The sequence below is a fragment of the Crinia signifera genome, chromosome 6 (assembly GCF_055691185.1).
Source record: "Crinia signifera chromosome 6, ASM5569118v1, whole genome shotgun sequence".
Taxonomy (NCBI): Eukaryota; Metazoa; Chordata; class Amphibia; order Anura; family Myobatrachidae; genus Crinia; species Crinia signifera.
The window spans coordinates 167,029,145-167,053,130 of NC_139222.1; the positions used below are offsets into that span (position 1 = coordinate 167,029,145).

The window sequence follows — 23,986 nt, forward strand, 5'->3', positions numbered from 1 at the left end:
AAATGGGAGTGACGCAACGAAAGTGAGCTCTGACGTAGCACGTTGTCTGGTTATATAAGTGGCGCACTCTGCTGCTTAACTTATACAGTCAGTCGGACCGACAAGCATTTGGTGACGGAGGATTGAATAGCAGCTGTGAGGGACAACAAAAACTTAAGAGGTATGTGTACGGGAAAGGGAAACGGCTAAAAGTGATTGTGTAATTGGGGTTAGGGACTGGAGTGACACGCGCAGAGAGGAACGATAGCTTTATTTGTGTGCGTCTCGGTGAAGCGATATATGGCATGCGAGTGTGCAGTGGTCTTGCGGGTTCACTGGTAGAGCTATGTGGCGGCCTAGTCTCTAATTTGGGTGGCTGATAACGGCCCCGCCCTTTGGGGCAAGCTGTACACCGACCTCCGGTAATGGTGTCCGGAGCTGTTAACACCATGCCTTCATTGGTCGTTTCTGCCCACGTGACACTGCTTAAACTCTGGTCGTTGGCTATTGTGACGTAACCCTATATCTGGGGAAGACTAGCCCTGTGTAACGGCTGAACCCCCTCCCACGTGTCAACAAGCATCAGCTAATGGGAGGCCTGCAATATGTCACGTGGTTGTGTCAACGGTTAATAATAACAACCGAGCAAGAATAATCCGGTTAGCGATAGTACCCCAGCAGCTCTTTTGTGCGTGTATGTATTAAAATAGGCAGTGACCGATCGCACGGGGCTATCGCTGCTGGTGTCTTTCGCTAGAGTGTGGCTGTGCTGCTTCTGCCGTCCCCCCCGCCAGTAGGGAGCGGCGGCAACAGTACACTTAAGGCCGGAGCACCACGGTTTGTATTGTGAGTACTGGCCACCAATGAATGATTACTTTTTCCTTCCCCTTGCCCACCAATGTGTTAGCATGCACACTTTATAGGCCCCTGGCCAGCAATGTTTGCACTACTGATGGGGACCCCCCCCCTGCGCATGCGTGGCCGTGCTGAAGAGACTTGTGCAAAAAAAAAAACTGCGCATGATCATTCTTTTGATGCGATGGTCAGTTACCATTACATTGAAAGTCAATGGGGTTGATACTATTAACCCCGAAGGGTGCAAGTTGCGTTCAGGTGCTGTTTTCAGCGTAATGTTTTTACACTTTTATTTGAACTTGTATCTCAAATTAGTGACCCTTGGCTTTTTAGTGGATATGTTGTGCATCTCTCAGATGTTGTCACTCAAAGTTAAATTTATAGATTTCATGCAGTCACTGAAGTGTCCCAGACTTAGCCAGTATCTTCTGTCTTTCATAGAATTGTTCAGTGTATGCACAATGTGGTATATCCAATGCCCTTTAGCAAGGCTACCAGTGCCAATGGTTCGCGGGTCAGTATTCAGCTGCCCCGCTGTTCGGGGGGGGATCCTTGCCGTCCTCTGGCGGTGGGGATTCCCCAGACCATAGAATAGGGTGAGGGGGTTAGATGGTGAGGATGGCTTGTTTTCGGCGATCCTTGCCACAGAAACCACCTTGCCGGAGGCATTGAATACTGCCCAATTTATTTCATGGTCTCCTCAAGGGGATTCTTTCCCCAATGTCTTATATCTTCTAGTGTGTATGGGCCTGCATGCATAGTGAGTCTGGTGCAGGCCAGCTTCAGTTGCCCCATGGCTGCTGCAGACAGTGACCAATATACTAACAGCATTGTTTTTTTTTTTTTTCTTCAATAGGGTAAATCATGGCACGTACAAAGCAGACCGCTCGTAAGTCAACTGGAGGAAAGGCACCCCGAAAGCAGCTGGCAACAAAGGCAGCCCGGAAAAGTGCACCATCTACTGGCGGTGTGAAGAAGCCACATCGGTACAGGTGTGTATCTGTTCTTGGCTCCTTTTGTAGTTACTAATTATGTAATGGATTTAGTTATACTATTTGTTGGGAAGGCAAAATAAACAAAGATCTGTATACTGGGCTTACCATGATATCTGATCATCCTGGGAAGGAGGCTATTTTCTTCCTTTCCATGTGAAGGGGAAATGGCCATTGCCTAGCAGCTCAGTGCAGCTGTATAAACACTCATGGGTCATGTATTAAGCCTTCCAGATATAAGCTACTAGTCATCTGTTATCTCCATTTCTTGACAGGTATAACTTCCTAATGAATAAAACTGTATAGTCACTCTTATATTTTTATGCTTCATGTGGCGAAGTGATTACTATGGATAATATATTTACTCTTTAGGGGTCTTGCAACATTTACCACATTCCTTATATGAGAAGCTGTAACTGCACTAAAGCTACAATGTGTGTGTATAAGGTACCAAGGAAATCATAGTTTGTCACCCTTATTCTAGGCCAGGAACTGTTGCTCTACGTGAGATCCGTCGTTACCAGAAATCCACAGAGCTACTGATCCGTAAGCTACCATTTCAGCGCCTGGTGAGAGAGATTGCGCAGGACTTTAAGACTGATCTGCGTTTCCAGAGTGCTGCTATTGGGGCATTGCAGGTACATATTGACACTTGGTGAATTGAAAATATATACCAATTATCTTAGAGCCTTTCTATATTTTTTGGGGGCACTTAACCTGTAGTCAATGAAATTCAGCAATGATTTTGTAAAATATCTGAGGATAATTGTATTGACTGCACCAGCTAGGTGGTTAGAGAACATGCACTGTTGGGTGTCTTGATTGCATTTGAGAAACACTGCCGGTTCATAGTGGCATTGGGTTTTAACACCTGGTAAATGTTGCCCTGGATTGTATGCAGTAAGCTTAGTCAGCCAATTGGCCAGTGTTAAAGCTCGCTTTCTTTCATAGCTTGCTTTTTTTTTTTTTTTCTCTGCTCAGCTAAATGGTTCTCTAGAGCTGTAAAATAGCTACATGATTTCAAAGAGCAGCCTTTAGTTTAAAAAAAAAAAACATTGTATGTATTTGAGTGCTTTTATTAATGTTGTGTATTTCCTGCAGGAGGCCAGTGAAGCCTATCTGGTGGGTCTGTTTGAAGATACCAACCTCTGTGCAATCCATGCCAAAAGGGTTACTATTATGCCCAAGGACATCCAACTTGCTCGCAGAATACGAGGAGAGCGGGCATAGTCACTTGTGACTGATTTTATAGTAAATCCTGTAAAATACTTTGTTTTTCATCTGTTTTTATATTCTGTCTCCTTTTTGTACCTTGCAATCCATTCCATCTGCCACTCAGGGTGACTGCTTATCATGGCTGCCCTTACTGTTGGCTCCACTTGGAGCTTGACATAGGGCAGTAGGTGCTTCTACTGCTTTTGCATGACTCTGACCCTGTTCTGTGTTGCAACCAATGCAATAACTTATCAGTTAGATCCTCCAGCATAACATCTGTTAACTGCATATACCTGACATTCACCTTGTATTCAATTAATGTACAAGACTAACAGGGTTATTCTGTCGTGGTTATCCTGCCTAGCATTTTACAACGCTGAATTTTTGGGACTGTTAGCTTGGTATTGCTGAAGTTTTTGTTCCTTTGTTCTATGTCTCTCCGAGCTGGCGTGTTTAATGCAGCTGGCTCATTGTGAGGATTTATTGGTGCTTCTGAAGTGCAGATTGATGTGTTAAGGCAGCTACAGAACACAATGTGCATTTATGAGAGCTATTTTATATATTGTAGTGTCCATATTTTAAATTAAATGTTTTACATTCAACGTTGTCCTTGTAATACTTCATACTATGAAATTTATTTACAAACAATTTAAATACAAAGTTCTGTCAAACACTGGTGCATTGGTATGTTATAAGCTGGTGCAGTAACATTCAGTGTCTAGTCAGTGAGACAGTCTTGCTAGTGTAACTGGTTCATCCTCAAACAAACCATTCTGTGTGCTTGAAACCTGTTGCTGCAAAGAAAAGTACACAAAGCTTAATGACTATTGTAGTGCTCATAGTATTTATGCAAGCTGCTTTAGTTTTAATAACTTGATAGCTGGCCATACAGATATAGAAGTGACAGCTTATCATTTACAGATTAAGACCTAACTTGTCTGTTTTGTAACAGGCTATGCAACAGTGCTAGTGACGGTCATAATAAAATGTTATGCCAAGCTTGGCTGTACTGTGACACCCCCTCCAATGTATGGATCTAGAAATCATGGTGTCAAATTGCTCTTCTGGTAAACAAAGTACTCACCAATGCGTTTTATAATCTCCTCGCATTCCTTGTGGTCTAAGGCCTCAAATGCTGCGCAGCGGAAAGTCGTCAAATCAAGGGCTTCTTTCTCGCTAAAACATGAGTTAAAAATAAATAATTCAGCATGGAGTCATTCTAACACTCCATGTCTGGGTCTACAGTAACTTATTTTCTCTTTCAATGGTCCTGGTGACACAGCTCAACACTGGGATGTAGGAGGGTCCGAAGGAGCCAGGCACCTATCCTAAAGTTTTAGAGGGTAGGCTCCTCCCCTACTGCATCCCTGGACTCTTCAGTTCGTGTTAGGTGCCCACTGGAGTGGGTGCTATTCTAAAGGGCTGCAGGAGCAGCCGAAGAATTAGAGTAGTTAGGGGATTTTTATTATTTTATTAACTTTTACCCTAGCTAGGTAGGCACAGTGTGAGGATTCTCATAGTGAATCCTCACACTGCTTGCGCAGCAGGAGCTGACAGAAGCGCGTCCTGTCAGCTCACTGTGCACAGGGGAGACACTGTCTGGTCTCCCTGTGCAGCGCTTATAGCCTTTTCTAAAAGGCTGCCTGGGCTCCGGAGTACCCTGAAACCGGCTCCACGTTTAGGTGGGGATCATGGGGGACAGGCGCTCCGTGATGGCGGCGGCCATTTTATGCGGAGCTTACACGCTGAGCTCCTAGATGAGAGGACAGCAGCGTTGTGACAGGCATGTTCCAAGTGATCCCCATTTGAGGGGGAGACACTGGAACGAGGAAATCCTACCTAAGGAGCGGCTTGCTGGGGGTGGTTGGCGCCAAAAGGTCACGGACCCCGCAGCAGCAGGGACCTGTGGTCTCTTCCTTCACTCTGACTTTGGCGCCTTTCAGAACGCTTGCAGCGGAGCTGAGCTGGCTTACTGATCCTGGCAGAGTGACTTGGATTTCCTGGGCATCGCTTCCCCGCAGTTGAAACCAACAGACAGATAAGTGGCTGGGTGCATTGCTCTGTATAAACGCTTGTACATTGTTTGCACTGTGTATACTGATAGATATACATTTATCACTTGCATCATGTCTGAGCATCAGGCTGTGGTTTTGGGGGAGGGAGCCCTTAATGCACTGAGCGCGTGCAATGTTTGCACACAAAAGTTTGTCCCTGAGCAGATGGCCAAGGGGGGCTTATGTATTACTTGCGCTGATGTGAGACCCATGGGCAGTGATCCCCATAGGGCAGAGCAGATGGAACCTGCGTGGGCCAGGGCCCTAGGCAGGTCAGTAAACGCTTTGGTGCAGCTTTTGGACAGGCAGAGTGATGGGCTGGTAGAATCACAGAGACCTATGCCATCATCTCAGCAGTCGTCTGGCTCCTTGCCTCTTACCCAGGCAGATCCTGCACTTATCCAGGTGATGCAGGATACTGCAAAAGGCATTAACAGGTTCAGTGAAATGCTGGACAAAATGGATGATGTGGCAGGGACCCCTAAAAGGTCTTATGCTTTAACTACTGTGGTAGATGAAGAGGAAGGAGAGTATACTGACATCCCCTGGGATCAGGGTGATGATTTGGAAGAGAACTCTGCTGCTGGTATAGAGGATCTCATTGTAGCTGTAAAGCAGGCTTTAAAGCTGACTGTGGAGGATAAGACTCCTGTTAAAGGTGTTTTTAAGCGACAGCGGAAGGAGGCTGTTACTTTTCCTTCAGATGAGGGGTTACAGGAATTGTTAGAAGGGGCTTGGAAAACTCCTGATAAGAGGCTTCAGATGCCAAAACGATTCCTTAATCTGTACCCCATGCCAGAGTCTCATGCGGAGCTCTGGGAAAGGGTCCCAGTTGTGGACGCTTCAGTGGCACGTTTGTCCAAGGCTACTGTATTACCAGTACAAGGCGGTGCAGCTTTTAAAGATTCTGTGGATAAAAAGCTGGAGGGAAACCTCAAGGCTATCTTTGAAGGGGTGGGGTTTACCTTACGACCCCTTATTGCTTCAGCCTGGGTTTCTAAGGCCATGATTGAGTGGGCTGGTGAATTATGCACCATGCTGCAGGCTGACCCGGGTGCATTACTGCTTGCAGAAAAGATTAAGGCAGCAGCAGAATATGCAGTTGAAGCAGAGGAGGAAGCTATTAAAATGGCAACCAGAGTGTCCACAGTCTCCATTAATGCCAGGAGAGTGCTTTGGCTTAAAGCCTGGGAAGCAGACAATGAGTCCAAGAAGGCTCTGGAAACATTAGCCTTCAAAGGAAAGGTACTCTTTGGTACCGAATTAGAGGAGATTATAAAACAGGCCACAGGCGGCAAAAGTACATTCCTGCCGGCCTCCTCAGCAAAGCAGACATCCAGATTTTCTGCTTTTAAGCCGTCCTTTCGGCCCTCCCCTAGAGGTGGTGCGTCCTTTCGAGGACAGTCTTTCAGGGGAAGGTTTCAGCCCTCTAGAGGCAAGACACAAAAGTCAAAATTTGGCTCCTTTCACAAGAAGCCTGCCAATAAAGGAGAGGATAAACCCTCTGCATGACTGTCAGGGGCTTTGCCCGACAGTGACAAAAGTGGGCGGGCGTCTCACACACTTCAGGGACGCTTGGGCTTCTCTAGGCCAGGATGCCTGGGTGCTAGACATCATAACACAGGGTTACAAAATCCCTTTCAGAGGGCCACCTCCGAAGAGGTTCATTCCCACATCCTTACCAAAGGAGGCACGGCTGCGTACAGCTCTTGTGAGAGCAGCGCACTCCCTTTTGGAAAAAGGGGTGGTTACACTAGTCCCCAAGACAGAGTGGAAGAAAGGCTTTTACTCCACGCTGTTCCTGGTGCCCAAACCAGACGGGTCTTTCAGACCAATACTAAATTTGAAGTCTCTAAATGTTCATTTATGGGTAGACCATTTCAAAATGGAGTCTCTACGGTCAGTACTACTGAGTCTGGACCAGGGAGAATTTTTGGCGTCCATGGATGTCCAGGACGCATATTTGCACGTTCCTATACACCCGGAGCATCAGACCTTGTTGAGGTTTGCCATAGGAGACCTGCATTTACAATTCCGGGCGTTACCCTTTGGGCTAGCAACCGCGCCAAGGGTATTCACAAAGATAATGTCAGTAATGGCGGCGGTGCTGAGGCTCAGGGGAATCACAGTAATACCCTATTTGGACGATCTCCTGTTCAAAGCAGAGTCAGCAGCCATGCTGCAGAGTCACTTGGCAGAGGCCATCAGTTTTTTGCAGGCTCACGGCTGGATTTTAAATTTGCAAAAATCTCAGTTGGTACCGTCACAAAGGCTCCAATTCTTGGGAGTCATACTGGACACCCATCTTCATCGGGTATTCCTCCCGGAGGTAAAGGCCAGGGATCTGGTCACCCTAGTCCAGGAGATTCTCAGGGCTCAGAGCATTTCAGTATGGAGGTGCCTCAAGCTCCTGGGGAAGATGGTGGCGTCATTCGAGACGCTTCAATTTGCCAGGTTCCACTCTCGGAGGTTCCAATGGAACATTTTGTCAGCCTGGTCAGGAAACACTTTGACCATGAAATCCGAGATGATAGTGCTGTCTTCGGACACCCGAGAATACTTGAAATGGTGGACAGAAGTAGATTCCCTTCAGTGGGGTCGGTCATTACAGACCTGGGACTGGTTGATAGTAACTACCGACGCCAGTCTCAGGGGCTGGGGGGCAATAGTCCTGGATCTCAGGCTCCAGGGCCTGTGGACGGCAGAGGAATCAGCGTTACCAATCAACATCTTGGAGCTGAGAGCTGTCTGGAAAGTGATTTCCTTGGCGGGAGACAGGTTACAGAACCTCCCTTTGAGGATTCAGACCGACAATGCCACAGCTGTGGCGTATCTGAATCACCAGGGAGGTACACGCAGCAGATTGGCCATGTGGGAGGTATCCAGAATCTTCCTATGGGCGGAACAGAATGTTCCAGCTGTATCGGCTATATTCATCCCAGGAATAGAGAATATAGAAGCCGACTTCCTGAGCAGGGAGGAGCTCAAGGAAGGGGAATGGAGCTTACACCCTCAGGTGTTTCAACAAATCACTTCGATGTGGGGAACTCCGGATGTGGACCTGATGGCATCCAGGATCAACCGTCAGGTGCCCAGGTTCTATGCCAGAACAAGGGATCCACTAGCGGAGGCAGTGGATGCCATGACTATTCAATGGCAGGGAGATCTCCTTTATGCATTCCCACCAGTACCAATGTTACCGAGACTTCTGAAGAAAATACAGGGGCAGAAGGTTCCAGTGATCTTAGTGGCCCCAGATTGGCCAAGGAGATCCTGGTACTCGAGGCTTCAGAGGTTGTCTGTGGACTCATGGCGTCTACCTCTGAGACCAGACCTTCTAAGACAAGGCCCATTCAATCACCTGGATTCAGATCGATTGATTTTGACGGCCTGGCTATTGAAACCACCATTTTGAAAAGAAAAGGGTTTTCTGAGGCAGTAGTACAGACGATGATAAAAGCCAGAAAAGCTGTATCTTCGGCAAATTATTATAGAGTCTGGAAGACTTATATTCGATGGTGTGAGAGAAGAAAGGCTCATACATCTCATTTTAAGCTATCTAGAATGATGGAATTTTTACAAGATGGTTTTTCATCGGGCCTAAGCCTTCAGTCACTGAAGGTGCAGATTTCGGCCTTGTCCATCTATTTCCAGAAAAAGATAGCCATTTTGCCGGAAATTCAAACCTTTTTACAAGGAGTATCCAGGTTGAAACCTCCATACAAGCAACCAGTAGCACCTTGGGATCTATCACTGGTTTTGGAATGCCTTCAAAAGGCACCTTTTGAACCTTTAAGGTCGGCTGACTTTAAGTTTCTCACGTGGAAGCTAGTGTTTTTGTTAGCAGTAGCATCTGCTAAAAGAGTTTCAGAATTGGGAGCTTTGTCATGTAAATCTCCCTTCTTAATTTTTCATGATGACAGGGCTGTTTTAAGAACAGTGCCTCAGTTTTTACCGAAGGTGGTATCTACCTTCCATTTAAATCAGGAGATAGTTCTACCTGTGTTTCAACCCCCAGAGGGTTCTAAGAAAAGGGACAAGTTGAGAACTTTGGATGTTGTGCGTGCCTTACGCATATATGTGGACAGAGTGAAGAGTGTCAGGAAGACTGACACATTGTTGGTATTGTATGACGTACACAAGATTGGTTGGCCTGCATCTAAGCAGACTATTGCTAGGTGGTTGCGGTCTGTGATAGCCTTTGCATACACCAAAGTGGGTAGACCAGTACCGGCCAAAATAAATGCGCATACCACCAGGTCAGTTGCCACCTCTTGGGCGGTTCGACATGGGGCCACAGCTGAGCAGGTTTGCAGAGCTGCCACTTGGTCATCTGTTCACACATTTGCCAAATTCTATAGATTCCATGAGTTCGCGTCGGAGGACGCATCATTCGGGCGAGCAGTGCTGAGAGCTGCAGACCTGAGCGTACCCTCCCAAAGGACCGGCTCTGGAACGTCCCAGTGTTGAGCTGTGTCACCAGGACCATTGAAAGAGAAAAAGGGATTTTTGTAAGAACTTACCGTTCGAATCCCTTTCTCTGATATGGTCCTGGTGACACAGCGATCCCTCCCTTACGCTCAGTAAGTATGCCAGAAGTTTCATGATGTTCATGTTAAAATGGTTAAAAGTTAACAGTTTTCTGTTATAAAATGTGCATATAATATGTGCAAGCGTTTGTACTGAGTTATGTATTCCAGTGGCTTTGAAAGATTGAACTGAAGAGTCCAGGGATGCAGTAGGGGAGGAGCCTACCCTCTAAAACTTTAGGATAGGTGCCTGGCTCCTTCGGACCCTCCTACATCCCAGTGTTGAGCTGTGTCACCAGGACCATATCAGAGAAAGGGATTCGAACGGTAAGTTCTTACAAAAATCCCTTTTTATTTTTCCCCCTTATTTGCCATAACTTTCTCTAATGCGCTAATGTTCAGCACAGAAGCATAGTATATGAGCCATGTGCACATGATACGGCATTTACTATACCATCAAATGGAAAGCGGTGCAGTGTCAGACTAACGAAATACGTTGTAGCTATAATACACATAACTACTCACAGCTGCCAATGGCCATTACTAATAGCGGTAACTACTGCTGGGCATCATTCAAACTAAAGGTACCGATACTCTACTGTGATCTGTGCCCTTTTTTTTTTACCACAATTTTAATGCGCTGGGATCATAAATTGTATGGCATAACACTTCCACTATGGAAAGCTTCATGCTTGCTATAGGGATTTGTTGTATCCTGGGTCAGTAAATGGTACCATGTGTAAAAGTACCACATAGGGTATAATATGTAACCCTGGTAAAGATTTGTGGGCACATTTAGAGAATATAGCATGAAGTAAATAATTGGTTAAGATGAAAGGTGGGTAGGTTGAGCTTCTACATCTTGGTGAGCTTGTCTAATAGCGCAATGCAGATGATGTAAATGAGAGATCTGGCAAAAGTAGTACTTACAAAGGTAAGTTGAAGAGTAAATGAGACTAATAAAAACAATGTGAGGTTAAAGCATTAAGTGTCTGCATTAATATTTAAAAATTAATCAAAGAATCTTTAAAGCTGGAAAAACCCTAGACTAAAAGTCATTACTTGAACACTACCCAGCCTGATGCTGTCAGCAGGGCCAGAGGGTAAAGCTGCCCTTACACTGGACTAATTTGGCCCCTTTTCGAGCCAAGAAATCAGATAAAGTTGTAAGTGGGTTTTATTACAATTTCACATGCATTCCTAAGTGAATCAGAGATTGGACATGCATCACGTAAGATGGTATGTATAGGATAGCCTCTGGTAGTGTTAAATGGGATTGTATGACAAGTGTCCAGATGGTTTAAAGGAAAGACTTCACCTTCCAATATAAGTGTATGGCCAGCTATGTACTGGTGCATCTGTCTGTACATAAGACCTGTCTGGGAAAAGCATTGTTCAAATATACCTGCTCAGCATAGATAATACAACTTTAAGCATTATTAACAATTCTTGTTACACAACAATTCTTGTTACACAAGTCAGGTCACATATAAGCCCAGCTGTAGTTTCAAGCTGCACATAATGAGCAGGAGATTAGTAAGTGTGTATACCGTCACCATTCAACCACTTGGTTGTTGAATCCATGGTTTGGTAGAGAAGTTGGCCTGGTGTCCCAGGAGATATTGTCAACTTAAGGAAAAGTTTACCTATACTTGTCACATTTCATATAATCTTCCATGTAAGCCATTCCATATGACTGCTGTCAATTCTGGCTTTACCATTACATTTAGTGTCTGTATTGAGATTTCAGACTGCATACTCACGCTACACATAATGCAAACACTCTTCTATTATCCACTCTTCGCCCCACACTGGAAATCTCTGGGTATGGATAGTGAAATAGGATCTGTAGGACCAAAACTGATTTATTAGAATGTGTTTAACAATTCTTACTGAATTATAGATTCAGCAACACTTAGATAAAATGATAAACTTCTTAACTCTAGTTGGGTTGTGCTAGCCACCTACGGTTTGATAGTAACTAGCTAAAAGCCCAACAAACTCTAATGGGATATTACGTAAAGGTATATTGAACCTGTATTGCCAAACAGGCAGCATTCCCAATAGCTTTCATAATTGCTCCAGTGCCCACAAGGTGTCCAACATACAGATTGCACTTATAAAAGTAGGTACAGGTTGAGTATCCCTTATCCAACCACAAGCATTTTGGATAAGGGATTATTGCAGATTTTGGAAAAAATTTTTTTTCATTTCTTCAGATTCCTCTGCTGCAGCATCTCCTGTCTCAAGGGTGCTTTGTGCGGGTGACATCACAGGTGCGCCAGCACAATGCATTCTTGGAACCAGGGAAGCTGCTGAAGGGGAGTCTGCTAGCTGCCAGGGGCTGAAATAGCACAAGAAAACAGACAACTTTGTTAACGCAGTATAATATAACAAATTACTCCAAACGATAGTTTTTATCTGTTTTCCAGCATCTGGAAGCAAGTGATTTATTGACATTTGCTCCCATACTTTGCTAGATTTTTGTTCCTACCAGACAAATTGGATAGCATTAGTGTAAGGGGTATACACACCGGGCAAATTTTCCCTATTTTCTAAGTGATCGGTCTAGAGCGCTTAGAAATTAAGCACACATTGCCTCGTGTGTATGTCCCATGGTGAAGCACGGTCCCACACATCACCATTGCCTTTCAGTTGTTTAGCACATGCAGTCAGGAGATAGATCGCCTGCATGTGCACTGGTTAGCACACATCGCTGTGTATGTGTGTACAGGGTGATGTGTGCTAACTAGTTTGGGTACTTGTGGAGTATCACGGCTCCCACGACCTGCATCGTATGCTAAAAGTCGCATCGCATGCGATCGCACCCGATTTTGCATTGAAATGCATCAGAATGCATTGAAATGTGTATTAAACTTGTGAAATGCCCCCAAATGCCATTTTTCATAGTGCACCACCCCCACTATCAACGTCAACCCGAAGCGTGGGGAGCCCGCGAGGGGCGGCGGTAGGTGTCCTACGATCTTTTCATACCCCCACTATCCACGTCGGCGTGGAGTTGAGAATAGAATAGTGTGGCGAGCCACCGAAGCGTGGCGAGCGCAGCGAGGGGACGCGGATACCTTCACAGCTATACGCGTCCCCTCGCGGGCTTCACAGGTATCCGCGTCCGCTCGCCACACTATTCTCAACTCCACGCCGACGTGGATAGTGGGGGTATGAAAAGGTCGTAGGACGCGTACCGCCGCCCCTCGGAGGCTCGCTGTGCTCGCAACGCTTCGGGTTGACGTTGATAGTGGGGGTGGTGCACTATGAAAAATGGCATTTGGGGGCATTTCACTACTTTAATACACATTTCAGTGCAAAATCGGGTGCCATCGTATTGCATCCGATGCGATCGCATACGATTTTTGAGCTAAAATGCTAAAAAATTGGTAAAACATTGTATCGCATCGTATGCCACTACATATGGCATGCGATGGCATACGATTTTTAAACATAAATCGGTAAAGCATCGCATCGTATGCCACTACATATGGCATACGATGGGAGCCGTGATACTCCACAAGTACCCTAGTTTGCTCAGCACCAAAATTAAACCCCACATCCCCCAATGTGTCTCAAGCTTTACACTGTTCGTGTGCCTTGGGGACTGAGGTTGGGAATACCAGGTCTAAACTGTTTGTGCAATCATTAAGCAAATGAGTATAAACATCTGCAATCAAATAAAAGAGTACATAAAAACTGCACACAGAGGGCCTTCCAGTTCTGGTGTAGCAGGAGGGTCAACCCTGGAGCTCCGCTACCACATTTATAAATGAAAATGGTCAATTCATGGCATCCATATCCATGTGTCCACCCTCCTGCCCAGCAGGCAGTCTATAGAGAGGTTCCTTACTCCCCATATGCCGCAGCACATCTGAATGGTGCTGGAAGTCAAGATGGCGGCAGCAGCGATCTGCATTATAACGGAAATACTAGAGATAACATCTATATGCACAGACCTAGTGATCGAAAGAGCACATCGCATAGCTCCACTTCGGGATCAACATAAACAAGAGTGGTGAGATTTAAATGCTTAAATTATGCACTGAAATGGGAAGGGACACGGTAGTTAGGATGACACAACTAAGGTCGATAAACATTGGGTCGACCATTAAAGGCCGACCGGCCTTAGGTTGACACAGACAAAAGGTTGACAGGGTTTTTTTAGGGGGGGGGGGGGGGGGCAACAGGCAATATTTCAGGCTCTACCATCCACTACTAGGGCATGGAGGGAGAATAGAAAATCATAGCGTACACTGATACGGTGTTCATGTTGACATTAGGATGAAAAAGCCATGTTGACCTTCCCAACATCTACTTTGGGCATGTCAAATTTGTCTGGGTCTACCTAAGGCCTGTAGACCTTCAGTGCTCTTCCCAATGTATGATGACCTTAGTTTGGTCGACCTACTGACCCATACCCAATGGGAAGGAGAGATTTTCTTGATGGTCACGAGGTACGCAGAAGGCGGTTGGTTAGAAGCCCTTTTTTGCTTTTGCTTACACATTTTCTAATTTGCTCTTTTACTAATACTTCAAGATGGGGCCAGATGTATCAAGCTTCAGAAAGTGATAAAATGGAGAGTGATAAACAGCCAGCCAATCAGTTCCTACCTGTCATGTTACATGTTGGGCTTGAAAAAAATCACAGGTAGGAGCTGATTGGCTAGTTGTTTATCTTTCCATTTTATCACTTTTTGAAGCTTGATACATCTGGCCCAATATGTGAAAATGAATGTGGGGAGTGACAGATGCCCTTCGGAGGTTCCCCACCTCTGCCATAACCCAATCTGTTGTATCAATTACTAGAATAACAGATGGCATCTCTTAAATAAAGTATGCTCTTGGAATATTGGGTGGGTGAATTAACGGATTAAATGGAAGGGAGATCTTGCTATATTATAGGAAAGCCATCTTACTAAAACAGAAAGACTTGCCATGTATAATACAGTAGTATTGGCCTCCGCCTCATTCAATCTCAAAGCTAGGGGCGCAGCAAATAAAACTCACACATGAAATACATTTAGATTATTCTGATCCTGAGGGGAGATTTGTTATCCTTGAGATTACAATCCATTCTGTTTGCTATGTATTTTTTTTTTTTTTTTACACACAAAATGCAGCTATGGGACATGTGGCGGGTCCTCCACCCTACAGAACTAGAGCATACTTGTCTCTCTGTGGCACATGGCTCACGGCAAGAACCGATTACCTTCTACTATCCACTAGCAGCCAAGAAACGTTTGGGGTTATTCTGGTCCATTCGTTTGGACCCCTTCATTCGCAATGAGACCGATGGTGTGCGTCTGCACAGACGCATTTATGCGCATGTACAGATGCAGGGTGTGTGCAGCCACGGCTAACACACTGTTCGCCAGGTGCAGGCACCCAACATTGTGGGCGGATAGTCCCGCCCATGGGAACGCCCAGCATTTCAGGGGTGTTCCCATGGAAATTGGCTGGTGATGTGGGCATCGAGGGCGGCCAGCTGCAGGCCCACTTCCTTCCTTCTGAATGCCCACGCAGATCTAAGATTACCTGAGAGTAACCTTAGATGTACGTGTGCCTTCCACATCATCGCCGACCATCAAATGATATGGGGTTTTCCCTGGCCTACGAATGGATGTTTACATTAAACATCCATTCGCATCCCTTGCGGATGAGCATGGCGTGCGGAGGAGGGGGGGGGGGTGGTTAGGCGACCCGGCATTCACAGAGCAGGGTCTGGTGGACTTGCAAGGCTGAGAACTCGCAGCCTTGCAAATAAACCAGAATAAGGTCCTTTAGCTCTTGAAAAAAACCAAGAGATTGAGATTGTCTTTTCACAAATTCAAGACCGTTATGCCTTCCTTCATAGTTATAAATTTCATGTCCATGGTAACAAAACAAGCAAATTGCTGATGAATTTGCTCAGGGGTAACCAAACACCTACAGTATATTGAGTGAGACACTGAAGAGGTCAGATGGCTCTCCAACTCATTGTAGCAGACTAATTCATAACAAATGGGAATATTATAATTGTACAATTACCTACAAATGACCAAGACAATACATTTAAACTGTTTGAAAATACAAAGTGATTTTTATATAGGCAATTGGAGAGGGCGACTTAAGTGATTTTGACATCTTACTAAAAGTTATTAGTAAATGTTGATTTTCCCGATTGTAGGTAGGGAAGAATAATACTATCATAGGTGTGTAATATCAATACTCTCTCAACCAGATGCCAAAATATACATATTCTTATTGACTGACTGGAGATGAAGACTATTTAAATCAATAGCCCCTCTTCCCTTTTCATTGTTCTTATTGTGTTTGTGTATATGTTTGGTTTGTTTTTATTTTCTAGCATTAATCACCAGTATTGACATATCATTTGTCTCTCCTCCTGAATGTTCCGGGGTTTCTGTGACATTTATGATGCTATGTTTATGTAGAATCTTAATAAACAAAATCCAAAAAACTGCACCCAGAGTTGTATAGAATGAAATAAGCCACACCAACCCATTCAGCACTTCATAAACGGCTGCAAACATTTTCTTACCAGTCGTGTCAGGCTTTGTTTAATGACTGCACAGTTTAAACATAAATTGGTATCTATGATAATGCAGATTAGTTTAGTATACTGTATGTATCTGATGAAACTATTTGCAATCTTTGATATGTACAATGTTACTTAGAGAATGAGAATGTTTGGGTGGATACTGCATTGCCGACTGGTTTCATTCTGCTAATGACTCTCTGGAATGGATCCCCTCTCTCCTACTACAGAAATACACCAGCATCCGACAATACCCCTCTCTCAACTCCGGAGACATACAGCAGCTGCGGGAGTGATGCGCATGGAAATAGGTGCGGGAAAGATCTCACAGAGCTCTGGGCTTTGTTTTAGGCACAGTCTGCAACAATCCCCGATCATCAACAGCCCCACACCCCCAACTGTCTTCCGTGGCACTGCTACGTCAGGTGCTCTCCAGTGGCCACCGGCGGTACCAGAGAGCCGAGGAGCAGTGTTAATTATCTGCCCAGTTCTGAATCTGCGTTTACCTCTGATGAGTCCTTGTCCTTTACAACTACTTCTGTTTCTCTGATGTCAAGCAACACATTCTGCAGATGAAGGATTTAAAAGAAAATGCTAATTAACTTAGAAATGCATGCTAATATGACAATGACTTGTTTAAAAACTTGGTACTTGTGTAGTGTCACGGCTCCCACGATGGGCATCGTATAGGAAAAATCCGCATTGCTTCGGAGGCCATCGCATGCGATGTGATGCGAAGCGATGCCATTTTTCACAGAAATCATTGACATGTGTTAAAATCATGTTAAATGCACCCCAAAGGGCATTTGTTACTGTACCACCCCCACTGTGAACGCCAACCCGAAGCGTGGCGAGTGCAGCGAGACCGCGGGGGGCGGCGGTACGCGTCCTACGACCTTTTCATACCCCCACTATCCACGTCGGCGTGGAGTTGAGAATAGAAAGTGTGGCGAGTGCAGTGAGCCACCGAGCCCGAAGCGTGGCGAGGGGACACGGATAGCTGTGAATCCTGCGAGGGGACACGGAACCTGTGAAGGTATCCGCGGGGCTCGCTGCACTCGCCACGCTTCGGGCTCGCTGCGCTCGCCACACTTTCTATTCTCAACTCCACGCCGACGTGGATAGTGGGGGTATGAAAATGTCGTAGGACGCGTACCGCCGCCCCTCGCGGGCTCGCTGCGCTCGCCACGCTTCGGGTTGGCGTTGATAGTGGGGGTGGTACAGTGTGAAAAAAGACATTTGGGGTGCATTTAACATGTTTGCTACTAATTTAAATGCATTTGGATGCATTTGTGATCAAAATCGCATGGCATGCGATTTTTACATCAAATGCATAAAAACCCCGGAAAAATCGCATCGCATGCCACTACATATGGCATGCGATGGTAGCCGTGAAGGTATACAAGTACCAAAAACTTTAATTACATAAAATAAAGCAGAATACATTACATACTTATCTACCTTAAATGTCCATCTCTGGCCTTCCACAGCTGCAGAGGAGATCTGCAGCCACAGACAGAACTTATGTGTCTTTTATCGATTCTACAACATAAGTCAATAATGCTTACCTTCTAAACTCTTCATGGTGCAGACTCGATTTTGATGTCATTAATTGTGAATCCCATCACCATGCTTGCAAAACATAAGCTGGTGTAAATTAAAATGTGCTTTTGTATATTTAAACAAAGAAGACTTGCTTATTCACTGGTCTGGTTCAGAGAAGGAGTTTTCCAACAGCTACGGCGAGCCAATCACAGCTCAGCATGTCAACCCCTTTGTATCAGCTAATTCACCCTGCAACCTTGTACCAGCTAATATTAGCCAGAACGATGCCGGGCAGGCAGTCTTACAGTAGTGGAGGATTGATGAACAGCTCCTGTAGAATGAAAATGCAGCACAACTCCTGGAAAGGCGGCAACCATGCAAAAGAGCTTAAAGGACGATGACACCCATGTGAAGAATAAAGATGCTGTGGAAGCCCTGGATGGGTGGCGGCCATTGAAAAGGTCTTGCAACATGAAAAAGTGACCACCCGTCACTTTTTCAGTTAAAAAAATAAAAATCAACACCAACAACATGCTCTTTATAAATGACCCAACTGACTTACAGGTTAATATATGACCAGTGGCGACAGTTTCAGCCACCCACATACAGGCAAAATATATAAAACTAAATTTCACAGGTAACATATACTATGTTGGAAAGAAACACACTAAAGAACGAATTGCACTAAACAGAAGTGCTAACAATTGTGACATTGAAAAATTATTTAGCGACCAACTCCTGCTTAATGGGCACTGCGTGTAATGGCGCAGGAACCGTTCTGCAAATGAACAGACCAAATTCCCTGCATGTGCTTTTCACAAACATCAGAAATGTATGAAAATAATTGGTTTGTTTATATCTCTGAATTAGCCCTGCAGTGATCCTTTGCCATTTATACCCTTTTTCACACCAATAACCCAGGTCCAACCTGGGTTATTAAACACGTTTTCAAGCCATGTCCTACTGCTTGAAAACTTGTTCACGCTGCAGGTTGGACATGGGTTATTTCCACATTGTTCCTTTGCAGGCACTCAGCACATATGTACCATACACTCCTGCTTTACACTTTACGGGGTCTAATTATCATTAATCACATATTCAATAATGGGCACAACATTAGCACCAAGGATCGCATTGCAATAGCTGGGGAAATCTCTGTCATGCTTCACATTCTGGAAACTGGTAAATTGGCCAGCATCATGTCCCCCAAAGAAACCTATGGAGATATGGCTGCAAGCATGAATGGAGCATGAATCCGCAGCTAGTATTGGAGATCTGCGGCACCCCCTCCTAAATGCATTCAAGGGATACTTTGTTAATCTCTAGAATCCCTTATAGAAAGCATTTACTACAATACCAGGACATGCCTTAAGTTCTGCAATAGCTGTTACAGAAATATATTGTAAATAAACCCTTACATGCCCAGTTATCATTGTTTCCATTTGACTGCGATCCGGGTGCGATATTAGCGCCCAAGACTGCATTGCAGAATTGGTGGGTTGTATGATCTGGTACCTGAAGGAGCAGGGGCACCTCTGTCGTTTGCAAATGTGAAGTGCAGCCCAAAGTCTACCATGGGCTTCCTCCTTGGGTAGCTTTGGGCCCAAAGTCCGGAATGCAAAGCATTCCAGATACTGGGAAATCTGGCATCACCGCATTGCCCAGAGAAACCTGTGGAGCATGCGGCTCCTGGTGGGAATGGAGGGATTGCAGCAGGTATTAGAGATATCTGCTGCAGTTGCTCCTATGTACATTTAGGTGATGCTAAATATTTGCCACTAACCCCTGTGTTTTCAACGAACAAGCTTCAAATATTTATGATAAAAGGGTAGATATGCTGTATATTTACAGATTTAAAAAAGATATATGTTTGACATAAATTCGCTTACCCTAGGTAAACAGTTAAGCTTTCGCACTTTTGTGATGCCAATATCCAAGATTTCTTTACCTCCAAACTAGAATAAAAAAAATACAAATAGAATAAAAATAAAAGTCATAGCTGGACAATAACAAGACTGTTGACGGAATGAGGCATATAGGGCATAACAGGCAATATATGTATGATGCAACTAGGTAGGGTACTCACCAGTGGCATTTTTTACCTATGGGCTACAGCCCCCACATGTAAAATCCACCACTGTAGTGAAGCCAGATGCAGGCTGTGAGACTGCACTGACTTCATGGTGACTGGCAGTGACTTACTATTGAAAGTTTGACCTGCCAATCACCAAGGCAGTCCCATTGGGCGGTGTTCCCTCCCTTAAAAATGTTGAGATGGTGTATTGTCCTTTTACCATTTATGTTTATACGACTTCCTAGGTTAAGGCCGGTATCCAATTGCATGCATTAGTTTATCGCACAGCAAAAACTAGCTAAATACTATTATTGGCTGGGCGATAGTGGGGCCGTGCATCACCCTAGAATGTCTGTGTGTGCATGTACATGTGGTAGGGAATATAGATTGTAAGCTCCACTGGGACAGGGACTGATGTGAATGGTCAAATATTCTCTGTAAAGCGCTGCAGAATCTGTGTGCGCTATATAAGAAACTGCTTATAAATAAATAAATTTCCTCTCACAATCCCAAAACATACTCTTAAGATAATCAACTTCTCATAAAATATAAACCCAAGTGTTGACAACACTATTCTGTCAGACCCCCACCTATCTTAACGACAAGTGGAGACTCCTTTGCAATATTTATAAGGCAGAAAAAAGAAAGCATGTTTGTTTTTGGTTTTCCTTTTTCTTTTTTTGCCCAAAATCAGTTGACATGTTACAATGAGTAAAAAAACGAAAAAAAAAAACCTCTTAGCAGCAAAGGGTTTAAGTGTTGCGTAATTACAAAAAATCTTCATCTGTGGCACATTTAGTATAAAAAATTCTTGCTATTTACCATTCCAACATCTGTTTGTCCCAGATACTGCACCGTGTACAGGAGTCTAAAGTGGAACAAAAGCAACATTAGGGATAGATGCTGGGATTTACAGAAAACCGCCCCCGTTACCTTATGTTTCAAACCTGCCATCCTGTTGTGGACACTCCTGGCTGTTGTCCTGGCTTCTGGGCTTCTGCTGAAGTTGAAAGTCAGGGACTCTGTCCTGGATGCCTTTGAAGTATGGTATCAGGGGGCGAAACATTTGCCCATCCTTCCAGCACCAGCGGATCATTTGGAATTTCAGTGGTTCCCCTTTCAGTTTATTTAGTACTATGCCAGCCTGTATAATATGAAATCTTTTTTTCAGTGTCACAAACAAAAACAAAAAAATCACCTTTATCATATACTTATACAATTTTTATATCTAATATTTTCCTTAGTTACTAATTCCAATTTTCTGGCTCACCAATTCAGGGAACTATAATGGTATCCTAGTATATACATAAAATATCACTTTTATAGAACACTAATGCTAAATTAAATTACAGAGGATTACACCTTAAATATATAACGCTGGCAAAACATATGTTATTAGACCCCCAGCTGTGAATACACATACTGAATAATTCAAACCACACAGACCATAAAGGTTTAATACATGTTAATGATCTTGCCATTCTCATAGTAGGTTAGTAAGTGCACAATCGCCAGAATGGACTGCATTCATTACTATTCATTAGGCAGTCATGAAACCCCAACTTTAGGTTAACCGACTTGAACCAAGCCATTATTTCTCACCTGTCCATTAGGTGCATTTCTCAGTGACACTCCATTTATTTCATCAATGATATCTCCTGCCAAAACTACTTCATCTACTTCAGTCTGGCTATCCGGCAGCACCTCTATCACAAACACTCGGCCCTCCTGATACCTGGAGGAAGAGGAGTAACTACAATATGTTTTAATCTGACCTCTAAGATGATGCCTGTTTTCCAAAGGGGATGATTTAAATGGCATGGCAGGAAGTGTTGCTTGCAGAATTAATCATTTGCATAAACAGATTTAAAACCAATAACATGGCAATACTAGTATGGCTTTAGGATCTGTGCTTTACAAGGAAAAAAACAAACTGTTTGGTATGAATTGTGTATATTTAAGTTTATGGATGTACCAAACAGTCTTTAAAAGAGTTGTCAACAAATAACTACACATAAAAATTAGAAAATAAACAGCGTTGCATTAATCAATCTATTAAAAAACAAAAAGGCTAATTGTTCTATGATATTTGACTTTACATGGTCATAGTGGGCCTTATTTTAGTTCACTCTTTCTGACAAAATCCTTCTTAGATGGACAAAACCATGTGCACCAATGTGCAGAGAGAATTAGATTTGGGTGAGTTATTTTGTTTCTGTGCAGGGTAAATACTGGCTGCTTTATTTTTACACTGCAATATAGATCTCACTTTGAAGTAAAACCCCACCCAAATCTAATTCTCTCTGCACAAGTTACATCTGCCTCACCTGCAGTGCACATGGTTTTGTCCATCTAAGAAGAAATTTGTCAGAAAGAGTGAACCAAAATAAGGCCCAGTATTAGGTATGAAATCTTGGCAGTCAGTCTTCCAACAGTCAGAAGACTGACAGCAGGATCCCAATTGCCAGAATCCAGACACATCCTAGGATTTTCACCACATCCCCAATCCTAATCTCCCTCCCGTAGCCTGACCTTAACCTCCACCTCCTGAAGCCTAGCTCTATATTTCCCCACCTCTAAACCTCCCAAAAGTGCCTAAAACCAAACCCAGTACTTACCTGCAGGATACATCAATATTCTGTCATAAACCCAACTGCTGGTATTTTGACCACATCTCATTGTCATATCCCCTCCCCCTTTTTTATTTTGGTCTTCCCCCTACCTTCATATTGTTGTCAATATTTATTTCTGAAACTCTGAAAATTATTGAAGCTAAAAAATAAATCAATTAGGTACTTTTGTACTTTCACGGCTCCCATCGCATGCCATATGTAGTGGCATGTGATGCGATTTTCCCGTGTTTTTATGCATTTTTATAAGATCTCATGCGATGCGATGTCATTTTTCACAGAAATTATGGACATGAGTTGACATCATGTAAAATGCACCCCAAATGTAATTTTTCACACTGTACCACCCCCACTATCAACGCCAACCTGAAGGGTGGCGAGCGCAGCGAGCCCGCGAGGGGCAGCGGTACGCGTCCTACAACCTTTTCATACCCCCACTATCCACGTCGGCATGGAGTTGAGAATAGAAAGTGTGGCGAGCGCAGCGAGCCACCGTGCCCAAAGCGTGGCGAGCCCCGCGAGGGGACGCGAATACCTTCACAGGTATCCGTGTCCCCTCGCGGGCTTTACAGGTATCCATGTCCCCTCGCAGGGCTCGCTGCGCTCGCCACACTTTCTATTCTCAACTCCACGCTGACGTGGATAGTGGGGGTATGAAAAGGTCGTAGGACGCGTACCGCTGCGCTCGCCACGCTTCGGGTTGACGTTGATAGTGGGGGTGGTACAGTGTGAAAAATGACATTTGGGGTGCATTTTACATGATGTCAACTCATGTCCATAATTTCTGTGAAAAATGACATCGCATCACATCGATGCGATTTTTCTCTGTACGATGCACCTCGTGGGAGCCGTGAAAGTACACAAGTACCATCAATTATAATATAGGTGATAATGCTTGTAGTTTTTATGCAATTTAGCCACTAGTGGGGGGACTTAGGGTTAGGTTGCAGGGTGGGAGGGTTAGGTTTAGGCTGCTAGAATGAAGGTGGGGGGGGGGGGGGGGGGGGGGTTGGCAGAGGGAAGGTAAGTATATTTTCTGGACCTGTGTTGTGATTCCCTCCTATGTAATGCCAGCCTTGGTATACTGACCACCAGTCATCCGTATGTATCCCGAACAGATCTTTATTTTACTTGAAAATGTTATAGATTAGAGCAGTGTTACTCATAACAGTACATGTTTTCCAGGTCTCCTATGAGAATCGCAAGTGAAATAATTAATACCTATGGATCAGGGCCGGCGCTCCCGCTCAGCAGAGGATGCAGGGCAGTAGAGGCGCTCTCCCTGTTCCACATCCCCTGCTCTCCTCTGTGGCTGCTGCTGCGCCTTTCACACTGCATGACAGGCAGCAGCACAGAGCTTTCTCCCTGCTCCTAAACACCCTGGTCAACGCCAATGGCAGCAGGGGCAGAAAAGGGGTGGGGCTAATGACCAGAGGGGGTGGAGCTACACAGATGTAGGGGGTGGAGCTATAAGGGAGCAAGACTTATGAAAAAAGAAGCAGGAGAGGATGAGCTGCCAGTCTAAAGTGCCCTGAACTAGGGGAGTAATATGTAAGTGAACTGCAA

At 44.5% G+C, this 23,986-nt stretch overlaps 3 protein-coding genes across 4 annotated transcripts in view; 1 reads left to right on the plus strand and 2 right to left on the minus strand.

Moving 5' to 3' along the window:
• On the plus strand, nucleotides 1–3,643 carry H3-3B (H3.3 histone B). 2 transcript variants are annotated; one of them, XM_083147978.1, is made up of 4 exons: nucleotides 1–160; nucleotides 1,691–1,826; nucleotides 2,311–2,464; nucleotides 2,928–3,643. In XM_083147978.1, the coding sequence occupies exons 2-4, from the start codon at nucleotides 1,699–1,701 to the stop codon at nucleotides 3,054–3,056; spliced, it is 411 nt and encodes a 136-aa protein (XP_083004104.1). In that variant the 5' UTR covers nucleotides 1–160; nucleotides 1,691–1,698; the 3' UTR covers nucleotides 3,057–3,643. The 2 variants fall into 2 exon arrangements, with proteins under 2 accessions (XP_083004104.1, XP_083004105.1); XM_083147979.1 differs by lacking the exon at nucleotides 1–160 and adding an exon at nucleotides 595–825.
• Nucleotides 3,576–23,986, minus strand: part of LOC146008562 (uncharacterized) — a 25,931-nt gene continuing 5,520 nt past the window's right edge. Inside the window, exons 2-8 of the mRNA XM_083147977.1 lie at nucleotides 21,393–21,525; nucleotides 20,613–20,934; nucleotides 19,606–19,671; nucleotides 16,678–16,737; nucleotides 11,388–11,470; nucleotides 4,126–4,217; nucleotides 3,576–3,835 (exon numbers count right to left, since the gene is read on the minus strand). Coding sequence (XP_083004103.1) covers nucleotides 3,801–3,835; nucleotides 4,126–4,217; nucleotides 11,388–11,470; nucleotides 16,678–16,737; nucleotides 19,606–19,671; nucleotides 20,613–20,744 — 468 coding nt within the window. The 5' untranslated portion in view covers nucleotides 20,745–20,934; nucleotides 21,393–21,525 and the 3' untranslated portion in view covers nucleotides 3,576–3,800. The remainder of the gene's footprint in view (nucleotides 3,836–4,125; nucleotides 4,218–11,387; nucleotides 11,471–16,677; nucleotides 16,738–19,605; nucleotides 19,672–20,612; nucleotides 20,935–21,392; nucleotides 21,526–23,986) is intronic.
• LOC146009675 (RUN and FYVE domain-containing protein 4-like) overlaps nucleotides 21,360–23,986 on the minus strand; it is a 42,013-nt gene continuing 39,386 nt past the window's right edge. Inside the window, exon 9 of the mRNA XM_083150131.1 lies at nucleotides 21,360–21,525. Within this exon, the coding sequence (XP_083006257.1) occupies nucleotides 21,360–21,525 (166 nt within the window). The remainder of the gene's footprint in view (nucleotides 21,526–23,986) is intronic.

Excerpts from the sequence above, each read along its gene's own strand:
- H3-3B (XM_083147978.1), top strand. The coding sequence starts at position 1,699 with ATGGCACGTACAAAGCAGACCGCTCGTAAGTCAACTGGAGGAAAGGCA. Across the intron at positions 1,827-2,310 it reads AAGAAGCCACATCGGTACAG|GCCAGGAACTGTTGCTCTAC; the intron begins GTGTGTATCTGT and ends CCCTTATTCTAG. Across the intron at positions 2,465-2,927 it reads CTGCTATTGGGGCATTGCAG|GAGGCCAGTGAAGCCTATCT; the intron begins GTACATATTGAC and ends TATTTCCTGCAG.